The following is a 15,203-nucleotide window of genomic DNA, read 5'->3' as shown; positions in this document are numbered from 1 at the left end:
AAGTTAGCTGGCCCCTCTGCCTGCCATTGGTTTGTGGAATGCCGTTTTGAAGCCTTGAGTTTGGTGATTGGATCGGCATCTGGGATCACGGCCGTCGCCATGTTGTGTTTTTGCAAAAAATGAATGGAAGTTACCATATTTGGAATGTGGAGGAGTGACGTAGATGCCGGATACGTCTCTGGTACCGATCTTTCAATCACAGTAAGCCCACCCTAAAGCATACCCTGTTGTATGGTCTATTTGACTCTAAATGGACCATAATTTACTAAATGAACATCATGCTGTATTGAAGAAGACTTGAAACTAGAGATTGAGACCATAAACTCATGTTTACTGAGGTAATAAATCAAGAGAGAAGTAGTCATTTTCTCATAGACTTCCATACAATCCGACTTTTTGCAACCAGAAGAGTCGAGAAATTCTCTCTACTGCTGGTCAGTAGAGAGAATGTAAGTTTTAAGACTCACTCTCTAGAACCAGAGGTTACGGCCTGTGAGATGGCCTTGAAATATGGAAAGAACCTGAGTCAAACCAGAGTGTTGGCAGCTATGGTTAGAATGCCTCAGAATGAAGACCTGACCTGCTACAGACAGCCTCAGAATTAGCCATGTCCCTGGTTAAAGCAAGCTGCTACCTCCAGTGTGTAGTGTAGGAAATCCCAGAGACTAGTTCAGACTGTTCAGTGTAGTTATTTGCCAGGCATCAAACGGTCCATAAGATCACAGTGTTGAGATGGTTTTACACTAGCTTATTGACTTGACAGAGCTTTATGAGAGGCAGCCATTGAAGAGCCGCTGTGAGACAGAGCAGGAAAATAAACAAATAAAGAGATTTCTCATCAGACCAAGTCTTTTCTTTTTAGAGGCCTTTGTCTCTCTCATGTCAAATGCGACAAAAGCTATTAGCCCACGAAATGGCTGGTCTTTGTTTTAGTTGTGCATTCTGTCATTTAGTGCTATGAAAAGACATAGAGCAAGGCGCTATACTTCTTTGTGAGGATTTAATTAATGGTAATAATGTAGTCACGATAAACAAATGTCTCATCTGTCACCATGAAAGTAATTTCTATAAAATCAATGTTATTTTTGTAACAGTTCTATAATCCACATTCTAATTGGGCTTAAGCAGCTAGCTTGTCACTAGAAAAGACCGTTCGTGGGCGTTTGCCATTGTTTTCATGAAAGAACATTCAAATGTAAGCTAAGGATTTGACACCATTTCCGTCTGTTGCATGAGCAGAAACCAGTCCACATGAACGGTACACTTGTTTTGCTGACCGCTCATCATTCCTTTGTCATCTTAAAAATGTCTGGGTCATTTAAAGAAGTGCGTATTGTCTGAAAAAGAAAATCCCCATGTATCAGTCAGGTAATTTCCATAGATGAAATCTGTGCAGTGAGTCAGTCCGGTGTTGGGAAGGGGCTCTCATTTGTTTTGTGTGCTCACATATAAAGTGGCACCAGGACACAGTGCTATACAATTTCCCTTAAGCCTTAGCTTTACATGAAAACTATTACATGAAAGCATTAAAAGCTTTTAGTGTCTTGTTTCTGGTTTTAGTTAGTAGTAGTCGTTAGTAAGATCGGCTTTTTACATGTTCATGTCTCTCCACCTTGTCACACTGCTGCTTATAAAAGGTTAAATCCTTGCAGAGATAAGTGCGAGCGAAACTGTAAGCCATTTTGTTGTTACCTCTTAGTGAAATGCTTTGAGTGAATTTAAGTTCCCTCTAGTGAGCGGAGATGCTGTGGTGGTAGGGCTTTTATTGTGAAAGGTTAGAACGGAAAGAGTGAAGCTGTAATGTGCTGCCTTTGACAAGGTGGGATCAATAAAGAGTTTGCCATCTTGGTTCAGACTAAGTCTGTGTTATTTTATTGCCTTAATAAGTATAGGCTCAACTCTTAACCCTGGGCTACAATACCCTGGGCTACAATACTTCACTGCCACATTTAGCTTTGTGAGTCTGCTTTGACAGCAAGCTGTGGACTGTCTGCTAGAGCACTTGTGTTTGCAGAGTGCATATGAAATTTAAAAAGATTGGTTGGCACGGCCACAATGGAAGCTGAGTGTTACACACAGACACTGCACTGCTGTCACACTTCGACGCAACTCATCGATGCAGCTCTTATTAACAGCTAGGCCGCCCCGAATGAAAGTAATGCAGAGAAAATGTTAAGATAATCTCGAGTATTTAGGTTTTACCTCAAGTTTCCCATCGATGCTATTTGAGGGTTCTTGCAGGCTCACTGTACTGCATCTCTTGGTCCAGGCTTTAGAGTGAAACTAGAACCAGTCTTGGATAGTACCAAAGGATGTGGTTTTATGTGATTACAGCAATTTACTGTAATTTGAGATATTTTCTAAATCTATAATTTTATGTGATTTTGAACATCTCTTTGTTTTCTAACATAAAACTTTTGTAAACTAGTTTGTTTTAACTGTGACAAAGCCTAGCCTATAACTTTTAAATGGAGGTAATTAGGAAACGGTATAAAAAGCTTTGTGAAGTTAGCAGGTGACATTATGCCAAAATGTGCCTCAACCAGAGCAAATGGCTGTAAACTGTTGCTCTGTCAAAGCCTATGCTTCTAGCTATTGTAATCACAGCACCCCACCACCTTTTGTAATGAAGCTGTTGTGTTAACCAGCTGCCTTTCTGTAAAGACCGCTTTGTTCCTCTACTATACTACCCACCAGCAAAATGGCCCTGCAGACAAGAGGCACCACTCTGCTCACACATTTCCTGGTTCGAGCCTGATTACATTTCCTCCCAATCAGTGCAGTGAGGTAGGGAGTCCTCTTTATGGAGTACCTGCGTACCTACAGGGTTAGAAGCCTGTGTCATTTATTAGGAATGTCAAAACACAGGCTGCGATCGAAAAGTATTTTTCGCATAGGAAGGTTTTTAACAGAATGAACTGACCAGGAAGTATCAAAGTGGCAGCCATAATGAGTCGTTTGAATTCTCTAAATGGTAAGGGAAGGTGCTACAATGCTTCCTTTCTCATCTCCTTTAGCATAGGATACACTAGACCAGTGTTTTTCAACCCTTTCTGAGCCGCGGCACATTTTTTACATTAAAAGGGTCCCGCAGCACACCAACAACTAAAAACTTTACAAAATGACACTTTTTAGCATAATACAGCATCTATGCCAGGGGCCCTAATCCCAGGGAGGTACAAAATAAAAAATTGGGACTACGTTGAGGGCCAAATAGAGTCACCATTTAATAAACAGGATAGAAGGGATATTGGACAAAGTGCAAAAAGAATACATGTTTAGGTAGGCTACATTATTGTATGCATACGTACCAGAGCCAGATGTTTGGCATCTTTTCTTTAATATCTGGGTTAGGTTCTGTGGAAACCCTCAATGTGGAGTAAAGGTGTGCATCAGTGAGACGACTCCTGTGTGGGTTTTTGTTCATCTTCATCACAGAGAAAAGCTGCTCACACAGGTATGTGCTTCCAAACATGCAGAGCGTTTGAGCAGCAGGTACAGTAGGCGGAGTTAAGGCATCGTTACGGGGATGAAGCTTGTAAACTGTGCAGCGCCCACAGAGTCACACTTTGCCTTGAGTCATTACACTGGAGGTCTATCAGCTCCACAGGTGCTCTTTCCACGTCAACTGCAAACTGATTGCTGAGCAGTTCAAATTTAAATTTCTGAGCTGCAAAGTCGGCAAATCACCGAGTGAACTCCGTGCCAAGTGCGCCCAGTTATCAGCAAATTGCGCAGGCGGGAACACAGCGGTGGAGACTTTTACTGCATCACACATGTTTGTGATCACACGTCCCTGAAGCTGGAGGTTTAGCTCAGTGAGATGCTTCGTTATGTTGCACAAAAAGCCAGCTCACATCGTCACGTTTCGTCCCGGAGCTCTGTGGTGGCGAGCCAGTTATGATAAACAATGATATTTTCTGGCGGGCCGTTGTACCGAGGGCCGGATATATGCTGACAATTTAATGACAAGTCTCTCAATGTGTTGATCCTTACGAGGCTTTTCATCTGGGTTATATTGTCCAGGGCCCAGTTCAGAGTCTGCATTTTCCCTTTTAAATATTTCTCCATTGCTGTTCGTCTTGTCACCGCAACCTCTCCCGCGTCTTAAATTAACAAGGTCCTTATTGCGCTACCTACTGCCACCCACTGGCATGGAAGAGTATTATTACTTAGCCAGCCACTATATTGCAGCTCAGACGCTCAACAATGGCGAAGTATTTGCAACAACTAAATAATATTTTTTTGGACTCATTAAGTGAAATTGGACATTTTCCCACGGCACACCTGACGATCTCTCACGGCTCAGCGGTTGAAAATCACTGCACTAGACCGTCCTTTACCAATGGAAAGGAGATAATCAATCAATCAAACATTTTTTTATGAAGCACCTTTCATACAGATGTTACAAAATGTAATTGCATATAACGTGTGTCTTAAGGCGCGGTCACACATGCACAAAACTAACATTCGCCTCCCGTTGACTTCCACTCTATGCAAGTGAATGGTTGAAAAACCACTTTCTTCCAGTGGCAAAGCAATTTTGCATCCTAGCAAAGTTAAACTTTGAACTTTTAGCCCCAATATCACCTCGGCAGTGATGGTCACTCGCTTTACAATTTTTCTCCATTACATACACACAATTCTGAAAACTTAAAGCTCATGTATCAACAAACGCACTCCAGGTTTTTAAACTTCACACTTGAATAGAAATTGTAAATCAACCAGGACTGAAATCTTAAGGATTGACACTTAAATGTTTCTGCTGAAGGTTACCTCAGTTTGGTTTTATCTAGAGTCATTGAGATGGTAAAAATATAGTCATAGAACGAAAAGCCTGTTCTATCCTCCTTAGATCATTTTCATCAGTTCACACAACACGTGTAGTAGTAGCGACTGACCGATTTGGTATCGGGCAGTGTTATCTACAGAGTTGTAGGTTTTTCCTGACAGACTGAATCCTAATGAAAAAAGATAATAGATCGTACGGTGTTTAAACAGTCAGGCAATTGTGGCTCAGGAGCTGGAGCGGTAGTCCACTAATCAGATAGGTGGTTCGATCCCTGGCCCTTGCAGTCTACATATCAAAGTGTCTGAATCCCAGCTTGCTGTGAGTGTGCATGTGAATGTCTATCGCTCCTGAGAAACGGGTACCACCTTGTGTACGAATGTGTGTGAATGGTTACTTGTGTTCAAAAGTGCTTTGAGTGGTCGGAAGACTATAAAGGCGCTATGTAAATGTCCCTTAATTGCTTATAAGTCAGTATTAGAACAACCAAGGTGCAGGAAAGGGAAAGCATTGGATGCTGTGGATCTAGCTAATTGCCTTCCATGGCATCTTAATTATACAGCATTTTGCCTTGTAATCCAGAAACCAACCTCTTCTACTGTGCTGAAATACTACCTGGCCATAAGCCCCTCCTCAGGACAGAGCTCTTGTTAATGGGGGTCATGTGCATCATATTCCACTCTCTCTCTTTAGAGACACTCTCATGAACCCCTACAGAGATCTAAGTCATTTTATACTTGCAAGTCAAATTCTTTTTTTCTTTTCTTCATGTGCTTCTAAGCAACTTCCGTATGATTGTATTTCCTTGGTAAACAGTGACATTGATACTTAAAGTATTTAAATGATGTTGGTATTCATTCTACCTGTCAATACTGGCTAGGCTTGGAAAAATGTTAGACAAAATCTGCAGTTATCGTTCTATCCATTCTCAAGTTGAGCTGAAGCTAATTTTATTAAAATCTAGAAGGAATCTTCATCCTAGCAGTCATGTTGGTGAATTGTCGGTGTTGTCTCTTGGCGACTGCCTATCATGTGACTGCCAGCACGTATCCCTTTGTTGTAGCTCAGCAAGGAAACGCTGTCTCTCGCAACACAAAGGGGTAATTCCAATGGATTTGTCTCAATCTGAAGCCTCGGCCGTGGTTAAGGGCTGTCACTTTTTATTTGGACTTCGAACTTGTTCAAAGCTTTTTTTCGGGTGGAAAAATCAAAACTGTAATGACCAAAATTTAAAATTTTCAGACTATAGGTGCAACAGACTGTTTGTGGTAGCTTGCCTTGTGGTCCAGCAGAGGGAGTAAACTAAGCTATAAAAATGGAAGAGGACGCTTGTCACCGAAGCCATGCTGATCGCAGAATCACAACACTGAAGCATCTTGAGAAGCAGTGTGCAGAAGTATTTTGGGTTCTTCACTGAAGAGAAAATCACCAACAAAGATGAGGCATGTTTGCTGACTTTGTAAAAAGCAGCTGACTTCCTCTACAACAACAGCGTATACGATGATTGGATTGGATGATTGCAATGACCAACAAATCTCTTAACATACATATGGCACTTGAATGTTGTATTATGGTTGGAAGAAAATTCCAACCTATCCTTCAGTGATTAATGGGGATCTTCATATCGGCCAATATTCAGAGATTTTGGCATCATGATTTGTGTTTTGAACAGCAACTGCAAGTGTTAAGAGGAGGGTTAATAAATGATCCTGACAGACATGTTTACGGCCCTGTGGTTGACTGTCTCATCCCATTTTTGGCAAGTGCATTTTTGACATTAGTGTACTGCTACCTTTAACAATCAAGTGTCAATGGAAAAGTGACAGTGACAACATAGAAAGTCTGAGGATTTCAGTCATTCTATTGAGTGTGTGTGGTGGGGGTGAGAGCTGGTTGTATGTTTGAGGCAATTAGCGTTCCCATGTCCAATGGGGCTGTGGGAATCCCTTGAAGTAGAGGCTAAGATGTGATTGTGAGGCTGCACATCACAGCAGCGACTGCTTTGTAGCGCTCATTTATTGTCAGAATGATGATGCACCCCATCTCCATCCCCGCTCTGACCCCCCCCTCCCCTCGAGCTCCCCCCCTTTCAGCTGGGAAATTGAATTGTGTTGGAATGCTCTGTGCCTCTTTTCTCTGGCACTTGAATGGGCTCTTTAGTATTTCACACCAAGGTGTCCTTCAGGGTGCGAGGTCAGGCTACCAAAACAGCTTCTAGTGGCGGATTAGGACCAATTAACATCTTTGTACACAAAGGGCTCTGGCAGCTGAACAGGCTCTAGGGTGACCCATACTGCTGTTGCATGCCAAGCCAGGGGACTGCTGCACTTGAGTTGAAGTAGCAAAAGAGGGGTGGAGAAAGTTTTCCAAACCTAATGGGAAATGTTGCTACTTCACACCTAATGGCCATATAGCCCATTGAGCAATCGTTATCTTGTGAAATGAGAGAGCAAACTACTTTCTTTTTTTAAGCATCACAGTTGTACCCCAGAGGGTACCATGAACATTTTCTTTTCTTTCATATATTGATGGCCTACGATATATGGCCAGGGTTAGACCTTTAATCCCTCTGGAACTACCCATTCAATTATTATACACGCACTTCAGACTTTATGCCACCAAATAGCGGATACATTTGCTAAAAAGAATCAACCTTAAAAACCAAAAAAAACTATTTGGAAGTAGCAATTTATGATGTACTACAAGTTGTATTGGAAATTTCCTAATTTCCTCACGTTGTTGGCCAAAGTTCACATAGAGCCCAACAATTACAGGAATTTTGGACCAATACCAATGTCCAGAGTTTAAAAGATCCAGTAACTATATATTTTCAGATTATATATTTTTTTTAAATGTCTTACATAATAATTAAAAAATAACAATATACATTATGAACTGAGAGGGACATTTTCCAGTAGAAAATGTGTCATTGCTCTCTAGTGGACAGCGATGTCTTACTTTACCAAAATATACACAGAAATAAATCCATCTGCAATAAGTTATCTGCTGACCTAGTTCTTTTTTCAACATGACAAAGAAATGGTTTTCAGTCTGGTTTGGGAACAACTTGACTGGCCTGCACTCAACCCCATCCAACAGATCAGTTCACTCACAAATTGTTGGATAATTCCTTTAATTTTGATTTGTACACTACCGTTCAAAAGTTTGGGGTCACTTAGAAATGTCCTTATTTCTCAAAGGAAAGCACTGTTTCTTTCAATGAAGATAACATTAAATTAATCAGAAATACACTCTATACATTGTTAATGTGGTTAATGACTATTCTAGGTGGAAACGTCTGGTTTTGAATGAAATATCTACATAGGTGTATAGAGGCCCATTTCCAGCAACTATCACTCCAGTGTTCTAATGGTACATTGTGTTTGCTAATCGCCTTAGAAAACTAATTGATAATTAGAAAACCCTTGAAAACAGTTATGCTGGTGAGAGAAGCTATAAAACTGGCCTTCCTTTGAGCTAGTTGAGTATCTGGAGCATCACATTTGTGGGTTCGATTATACTCTCAACATGGCCAGAAAAAGAGAACTTTCATGTGAAACTCGCCAGTCTATTCTTGTTCTTAGAAATGAAGCTATTCCATCCGAGAAATTGCGAAGAAACTGAAAATTGACACGAAATTGTCTGGGTGACCCCAAACTTTTGAACGGTCGTGTATGTCCAAAGAGTAAACAGTTAATGATCTTTTTACATTTTTGGTATAATTGTACATGAGTCTGTGTTAAGGTTGTCATACTTGAGCCCTGGCTCCACAAAAATGCACTGTGAATTATATTTCGCGGGATTATGTTTGCTTTTGATGTATCACAAATAAGTTTCAAATGGATCTGTTGAAGTCTGTGTAGGGAGGTCAGTTGTAGTAGATGGGCCACAAAACACAGGAGATTTCACCGTGGAGACAGTTCATGTCCAATTTGAACAAAGTACTTTTGTTGTCTAAATATAACCAAGTAGTATTTTGGCTGCCTAAACATAACCAAGTAGTATTTCAGCTGCCTAAACATAACTAAGTAGTATTTTGGCTGCTTAAACATAACTAAGTAATTTTAAGCTAAACCACAATGTTTTTTTACCCAACCCAAGTCGTTTTCTTGTATAAACCTAACAATGCAATTATGTAGTAGTTTTTTAGATCTGTTCGTTAACTACATGTTTGAAACGGTGTAAAACTACAACCAATTGGTCTGAATGGAATTTGGTAATTGAGAGTGCAGTTTAGTTAGAAGTTAGTGTGGGGATGTAATTTTGTAGGAGACGTGGTTGCAAATGTAGCTTGATGGTCACAATAAATGAGGGATGGCAAAATTACTGTAAATGTTTTTAAATTACGTTTACCTCTCACCTTTACTAAATATCTACCAATACGATGCCGTAGACTGATGGATTTCTAAGAGGTTCTTGTATAATTATGTAGCCCGATTTTCCCTGTCTTCAGTTTATAGCCATATACTGTATCTCTCTTTTGAGACTTGTAGGCGAAGTGTAGCTCTCAACATGGAAATCTGCCATTTGTGAGGAGGAAAGGGGAATGGCCATAAAAATATAACATAATGTTGTTGAAGTGATGGTATTTCCATAAAAGTGTGTTTTTTATAATGCTTGATTATGGGGAGCTGTCTTGAGCTTAAGGTATAAAGATGTCAATCATTGACAATGATTGTTGGAGCAGTTGTGAAGTCATGGTCTGATCTTCACTGGGGTAAGGCACTCAGTAGTTTATTTATATTTGGTGTGGGACAAGTATGCTTTACTCATTGTAAGAAGCTCCCCAAGTGTATGAATTAAACATGGTTACATCTGGCTTGCACTATGGTTAAGAGGGCTCTGCATTTGTACCATCTAGAGGAGATGGGACATTGTTTCAGAACAATGATGTTGGTATTTCGTAGTTCTTCTGCTAAAGAGCACTGACAAGTTTGTCTTTCAATGTGAAATGTAAAGCTTGATCAATACTGGATTTCTGAGGCCAATACCTGCGGCGTCGATATTCAAAGTTAGAAACATCTTCGATGAGCTAATTTGGGCTAGTAATTAGACTAGACTCAACCCAAAATTTGACTATCTATTTTACATATAAAATCTGTATAAATAAAAAAGGGATATTTATCTATTTTTTCTTCATACAGATTATATATATATATATATATACAGGACTGTCTCAGAAAATTTTAATATTGTGATAATCCCCATACGTGTGATTTAGTTTACTGAACCAAGCTGAGTGTTTTTCAAGGCTCAGGAAACCCTTGCAGGTGTTTCGAGTTAATTAGACGATTCAAGTGATTAGTTGAATACCCTACTAGTATACTTTTTCATGATATTCTAATATTTAGAGATAGGATATTTGAGTTTTCTTAAGCTGTAAGCCATAATCAGCAATATTAAAAGAATAAAAGGCTTGCAATATTTCAGTTGATTTGTAATGAATCCAGAATGCATGACATTTTTGTTTTTTTAATTGCATTACACAAAATAAAGAACTTTATCACAATATTCTAATTTTCTGAGACAGTCCTGTGTGTGTGTGTATATATATATATATATATGTATGTATGTATGTATGTATGTATGTATGTATATATATATATATATATTAGTGCTGGGCAACGATTTCAATTTTTAAGCGCAATTAATCGCATGATTTTCATTATGTGCAAAATTAGTGTATTGTGCACTTTTATTTTAAATGTACTGCTATATGAACACAGGTCCAATAACATTTGGTTTGCAAACACTTTAAACAAAAAAGGTGCTTTTTAACAGCAGTATTCCCTTTACACAGTAGCAGTTAAAATACAGTTATAATGATTCTGATAATAGATATTCAGCCGGTGTTCACAACTTTATTTTCATGTGTGTAAGAGATGCAATTTTTAAATATACACCTTGAAAACTGCAAACCTATCGACGTTGTGATTTTTTCTTTTTCTTAAGTTTGTTAAATTCTCAGTAGCGATAACTAAATGATATGCTTATTATACATATTCCAACCAAAGCAACTTTAAAAACTCTAAAAAAATAATTTAAATGAATCATTTATTTTTTGTATTATAGTCAGACACATATGCAACGCTGATTACCGTAATATGTATGCTATTTGTTATAAATGTACGTTGGTACATGGCGATAAGAAGCTGTACTTGGAGGAACTTAGGACCCAGGGGAATGTAGGTGAAGGAAACGGGAAGAGACAGATGAGACACACACAAACAGCTGTTCGCCGCTCACTGCATGGTTCTTGTGTTAGAAATGTCCGCTTAAAAAAAAAACAGCATTAAAAAAACTGCATTAATGCGCGAATAAATAATTGTCAGCGTTAATTAATTAATGTGTTAACGCGATAATAATGCGTTAACTTGCCCAGCCTATATATACACACACACACACACACACACACACACACACACACACACACACACACACACACACACACACACACACACACACACACACACACACACACACACACACACACACACACACACACACACTCTCTCTGTATGTCGGCTGTAGTACACTATATTAATATTGCACAATATTAGTTCAATTTTTAAATCATGTTCCCATTCAGTAACTTGCCCCCCACTGCAGAGCAAGGTCTTGTAGAACAAACAGAAATGTGTGTGAGAACGTGAGTCATTCACCAGAATCTGAGCCCTGAGATAAAGGAAGGCTGTTTGGAGTAAAACTCATTTTATTTTGGAGAGGAAAATATATTTTTTTTATATATATTTGTGATGCCCTTGGTATTTATCATCACACTTGAGCCATCTTTTCTCTTGCTCTCTCAATAGTCTCTGCCCCACCCTCCCACCACCACCTCCCACTCCACCCTAAACACACGCATGCACTGGCTGTGTGGCTAATAGAGGGTGAAATGCAGGTGTGTGTGGGAAATGGCTGCAATACTGTAGCACATTGACAGGTTATTTTGTTGGCCTCTGCCTAATTAGTAGCATAGTGGATGCACCCCGCTAAGCTTTAGTGCTTTATGTTCGTACCAGTCTGCTCTAATTTCCTCATGCCTTTTGATATTGGCTCCGAGATTGACGGTTCGCACATAAAGAGGAACAGCAGACCATGATAGAAAACCCGGTGGAAACAATGCTGGTCTGCAGATTTGCACAAGGACTATGATGATGGGCTGGCCTTTTAAGGTGGACTAACTATTTTCATTTTAATGACTATAGCTGCTGCTGCTCCGAGTTTTGCTTATCTTTTTAAATGAATTTGTTTTAGTTAAACAGCATTATTTGCCATTTAGCTGATGGCATTTATCATTCAATATTCCTACAGTTGGTTAACATCACTACAACAGAGAGTGTTATTGCTTCATTCAGAGACTTTTTAGATCTAGACCCCTTGGTCCTCTGTTTTGTTTTTGCCCAGGATCTTCTGATGGTCCGTTATCACTCCAATTATCCATTACAGCTGTCTTTTGTTGACCAGTGAACCTGAAAGTAACTGCTATTCAAAAGACAGATTGGACCTGTCGAAACAAGAATCTGTATTTGGTTGTTGCGCTTAGAGCACACTTTCATTATGGATATTTATGATTAGCTGCTGAAAGATATAATTTCCAATGAACAACTGTTAATACAGGCGTACTGAAGTACTATTTTTTATTTGTTATAGTAAAACATCTAATTAAGGTGTGTTATTCCTCTTGCTCACAGGAGGCATCTGATGGAATGTAACAACCGTTTTTATAATGTTTAAGGATGCTGAAACATCTTGTCTGGTATGTTTATTTGGCAGTACATTGATATACTCTCCGCAAAGGATCTTTTACTTTGAAAGAGTCACCTTCCTGTTTGATGGTGCTTATTGTGCTTCTATTTGATCATGACTTTTATTAGCATTTTGTTCACAAGTTGAGCCCATGTCCTCGGTATCGACAGGTAGAAATCTAACCAGTTTTAAAGTGTATCAAGATGTGGCAGATAATTAGTCTCATATGATATTCTGGGAAAAAGTAAATAACAAAGAAATAGCTTGGTGTGAGGTGGATTGAGAAGGGAACATATAGAGCCAATACTAATATTTGAGAATGAGAGCATCTCCGATACGATGCGCGATATTGGCTGATGTTCTTTTTCTTTTCTTTTTTCAAGTTAAACGCACAATGTAAATGTTTTTAATCAAACATCTTTAAATCTGATCATTAAAGCATAATGACCAGGATATGTACTGAACAGGACAACTTTGCTGTTGGGCGGAATAACTCTGAAACGGTGACACTTGCTGCGTCAACACCAAACTAACATGCCATTTAGTACGCTGAAACACAACAGATTTTTGTTTTTGCTTTGTTCTAGCAGCTGGTATACAAAGCACCAGACAATTATTTTCACCGCCGTCCCAAAAAATCATTTCAACTATCTTTAAGTCAGTGTAAACTGTCAAATAGAAAACAATTCTATCCCTTTATTTTGTTTTATTCTATATTGTGAACTAAATTCAAATGATTAGAAAATAAAATTACTTATTTTTATATATGAACTGTAAGTATATGAACTTGGGTTTCCCACAAAGCTTATATTTGTCAATAATCTGTGTATATATTGGTGCGATGCTAACTTCTGGATTGGCCTTTGAAAATACCTCATCCCTGCAGCGCACTAACGCTTCAATTTAAGCATATCATTTCACTTTGCAAGCCATAACGCATTTTTTCAGGCCTCACAAATCATCATGTTTACATGCAGTTGGCTCCCATTACCATGGTTACATGTCTTCAACTGGCAAGAGGCTCTCAGGAAGTGATGTGTTAATTACTGCTCAGTGTGTCCGAAAAGATGCATACTACTGTTTATTCACACAGAAGTATGTCGAACGACATTCAGTATGGAGTGTGTAGTACGTGATTTCCAACCCAGCAACTGTCTCCAAATTCCTGTGTAATATCTTGTATAAGGACGAGCATAGACATGAAGTGATATATCTGTGATAAGCCACTCCACTGTCCTAGACAATGTTGCTAAATGTGCTTCCATTAGTAAATAAGCAGCCTCCTGAGGTGCTACTCCGCACATATCAATGAGATTTCTAAGGAGCCCGTCTTTCTGCTAAACTGAAATTCAGTCATGTAGTCATGAATGATCAGGTGCTTTTTAGATAATTTTCATGAACTTTGATTGCATCATTGTTTGTGTGTGTTTCCAGTTGACATATGTGTGTTTGTACAAAGGCCCATGTAGGACTAGCGTTATAGCTTCTATGCCTGCTGTGTGGCATTGGTACATGCTGTGTAGCTGTTCCTGTAAAAATAATAATACAAGATATAATAATGGTGTTATCCAACGGTTTTGCTTTCTACTTTAACCTGCACGACCAGTTTCACTGGAAGTTAAATCTCAATTTACCTTTTTAAATATCTTTCAATGAGAGGTAACAGAGAAATAGTTTGCTGTGAATTGTGGTGCATCGATAATAGCAGGTTCTGTTTAAAGCCTTGTCACATCAAATTCGTTTCACATTAAGTATTGTATACTTATTGAAGTTAGCCCAAATTCTCTCAGATGTTGATAGAAATACTGCCAAACTTCTTAACAATGACCGAATCACAGAACGGTATGCATTTGTCAAGAAATAACCTCTATTATCTGTGATGGAAATGAGGGCGCTCTGAGCACAAATGGAGAAGCAAATTGCCGCTTCATCTTATTGATGATTAAAGTAATGCACCGCAGCTGAAGTTCAGGGAAATGGCAGTTTTTCCTCACATATTTGATGTGTTGTGTCCATGGAGTTCTAGAATGTTCTTTTAGTACACTATGTGGCATTTATTAGGATTTGGGAAGGCCACAGGCTGTTTCCACTAACCTTCATCAATGATGACCCTTCAATTAGTGTTCTATTATTGTGAGGCTCAGAACTAACCCAATGCCTGTGTAATTGTACACACTCTACAAGTGAATTTCATGCATTTTTTCCTGACATTTGCCTTCCTCTTGACATTTGGGCCTGCAAGTCCATGAAAGCTGTTTAAATCTCACCGTGAAAGGTCAGCTTGTGATTATGAAACAGTGTTGGTTGTAAGGATGTCCATTTATTCTCATGTGGCTTGATGGCTTTCAGCTGCACAAAGAAACGGGTATATTGTCAGTATATGTTTTGGAGTTTGTTGTAATAAACAAATGTATGGAACTCTTCTGTCTTTCAGCCTACTCTACTGTGTCGGGTGTAAATGGGCCCCTGGTGATCCTGGATAATGTGAAGGTGAGGCTGTTTTATCTATGAATGAGTTCTCATATTATTACTTCTATCCTTCGCTGTTCGCTTATTGTGAAAATGCATTTTGAGAATTGATCATTGAGGTTGGCATTGGCAACATATCCACCCATCAAACTGTAAAAGTGATTTCAGAAGTCAATGTAAATGACTACTATATTTA

At 39.0% G+C, this 15,203-nt stretch overlaps 1 protein-coding gene across 1 annotated transcript in view; it reads left to right on the top strand.

The window, feature by feature from the left end:
- atp6v1ba (ATPase, H+ transporting, lysosomal, V1 subunit B, member a) overlaps positions 1-15,203 on the top strand; it is a 43,898-nt gene that overhangs the window by 4,029 nt on the left and 24,666 nt on the right. Inside the window, exon 2 of the mRNA XM_079168283.1 lies at positions 14,973-15,028. Coding sequence (XP_079024409.1) covers positions 14,973-15,028 — 56 coding nt within the window. The remainder of the gene's footprint in view (positions 1-14,972; positions 15,029-15,203) is intronic.

This window comes from Pholis gunnellus, assembly GCF_910591455.1.
Source record: "Pholis gunnellus genome assembly, chromosome: 11".
NCBI lineage: Eukaryota > Metazoa > Chordata > Actinopteri > Perciformes > Pholidae > Pholis > Pholis gunnellus.
Note: the sequence above shows the minus strand (reverse complement) of the source record. Positions and strands in the feature narration are given on the sequence as shown.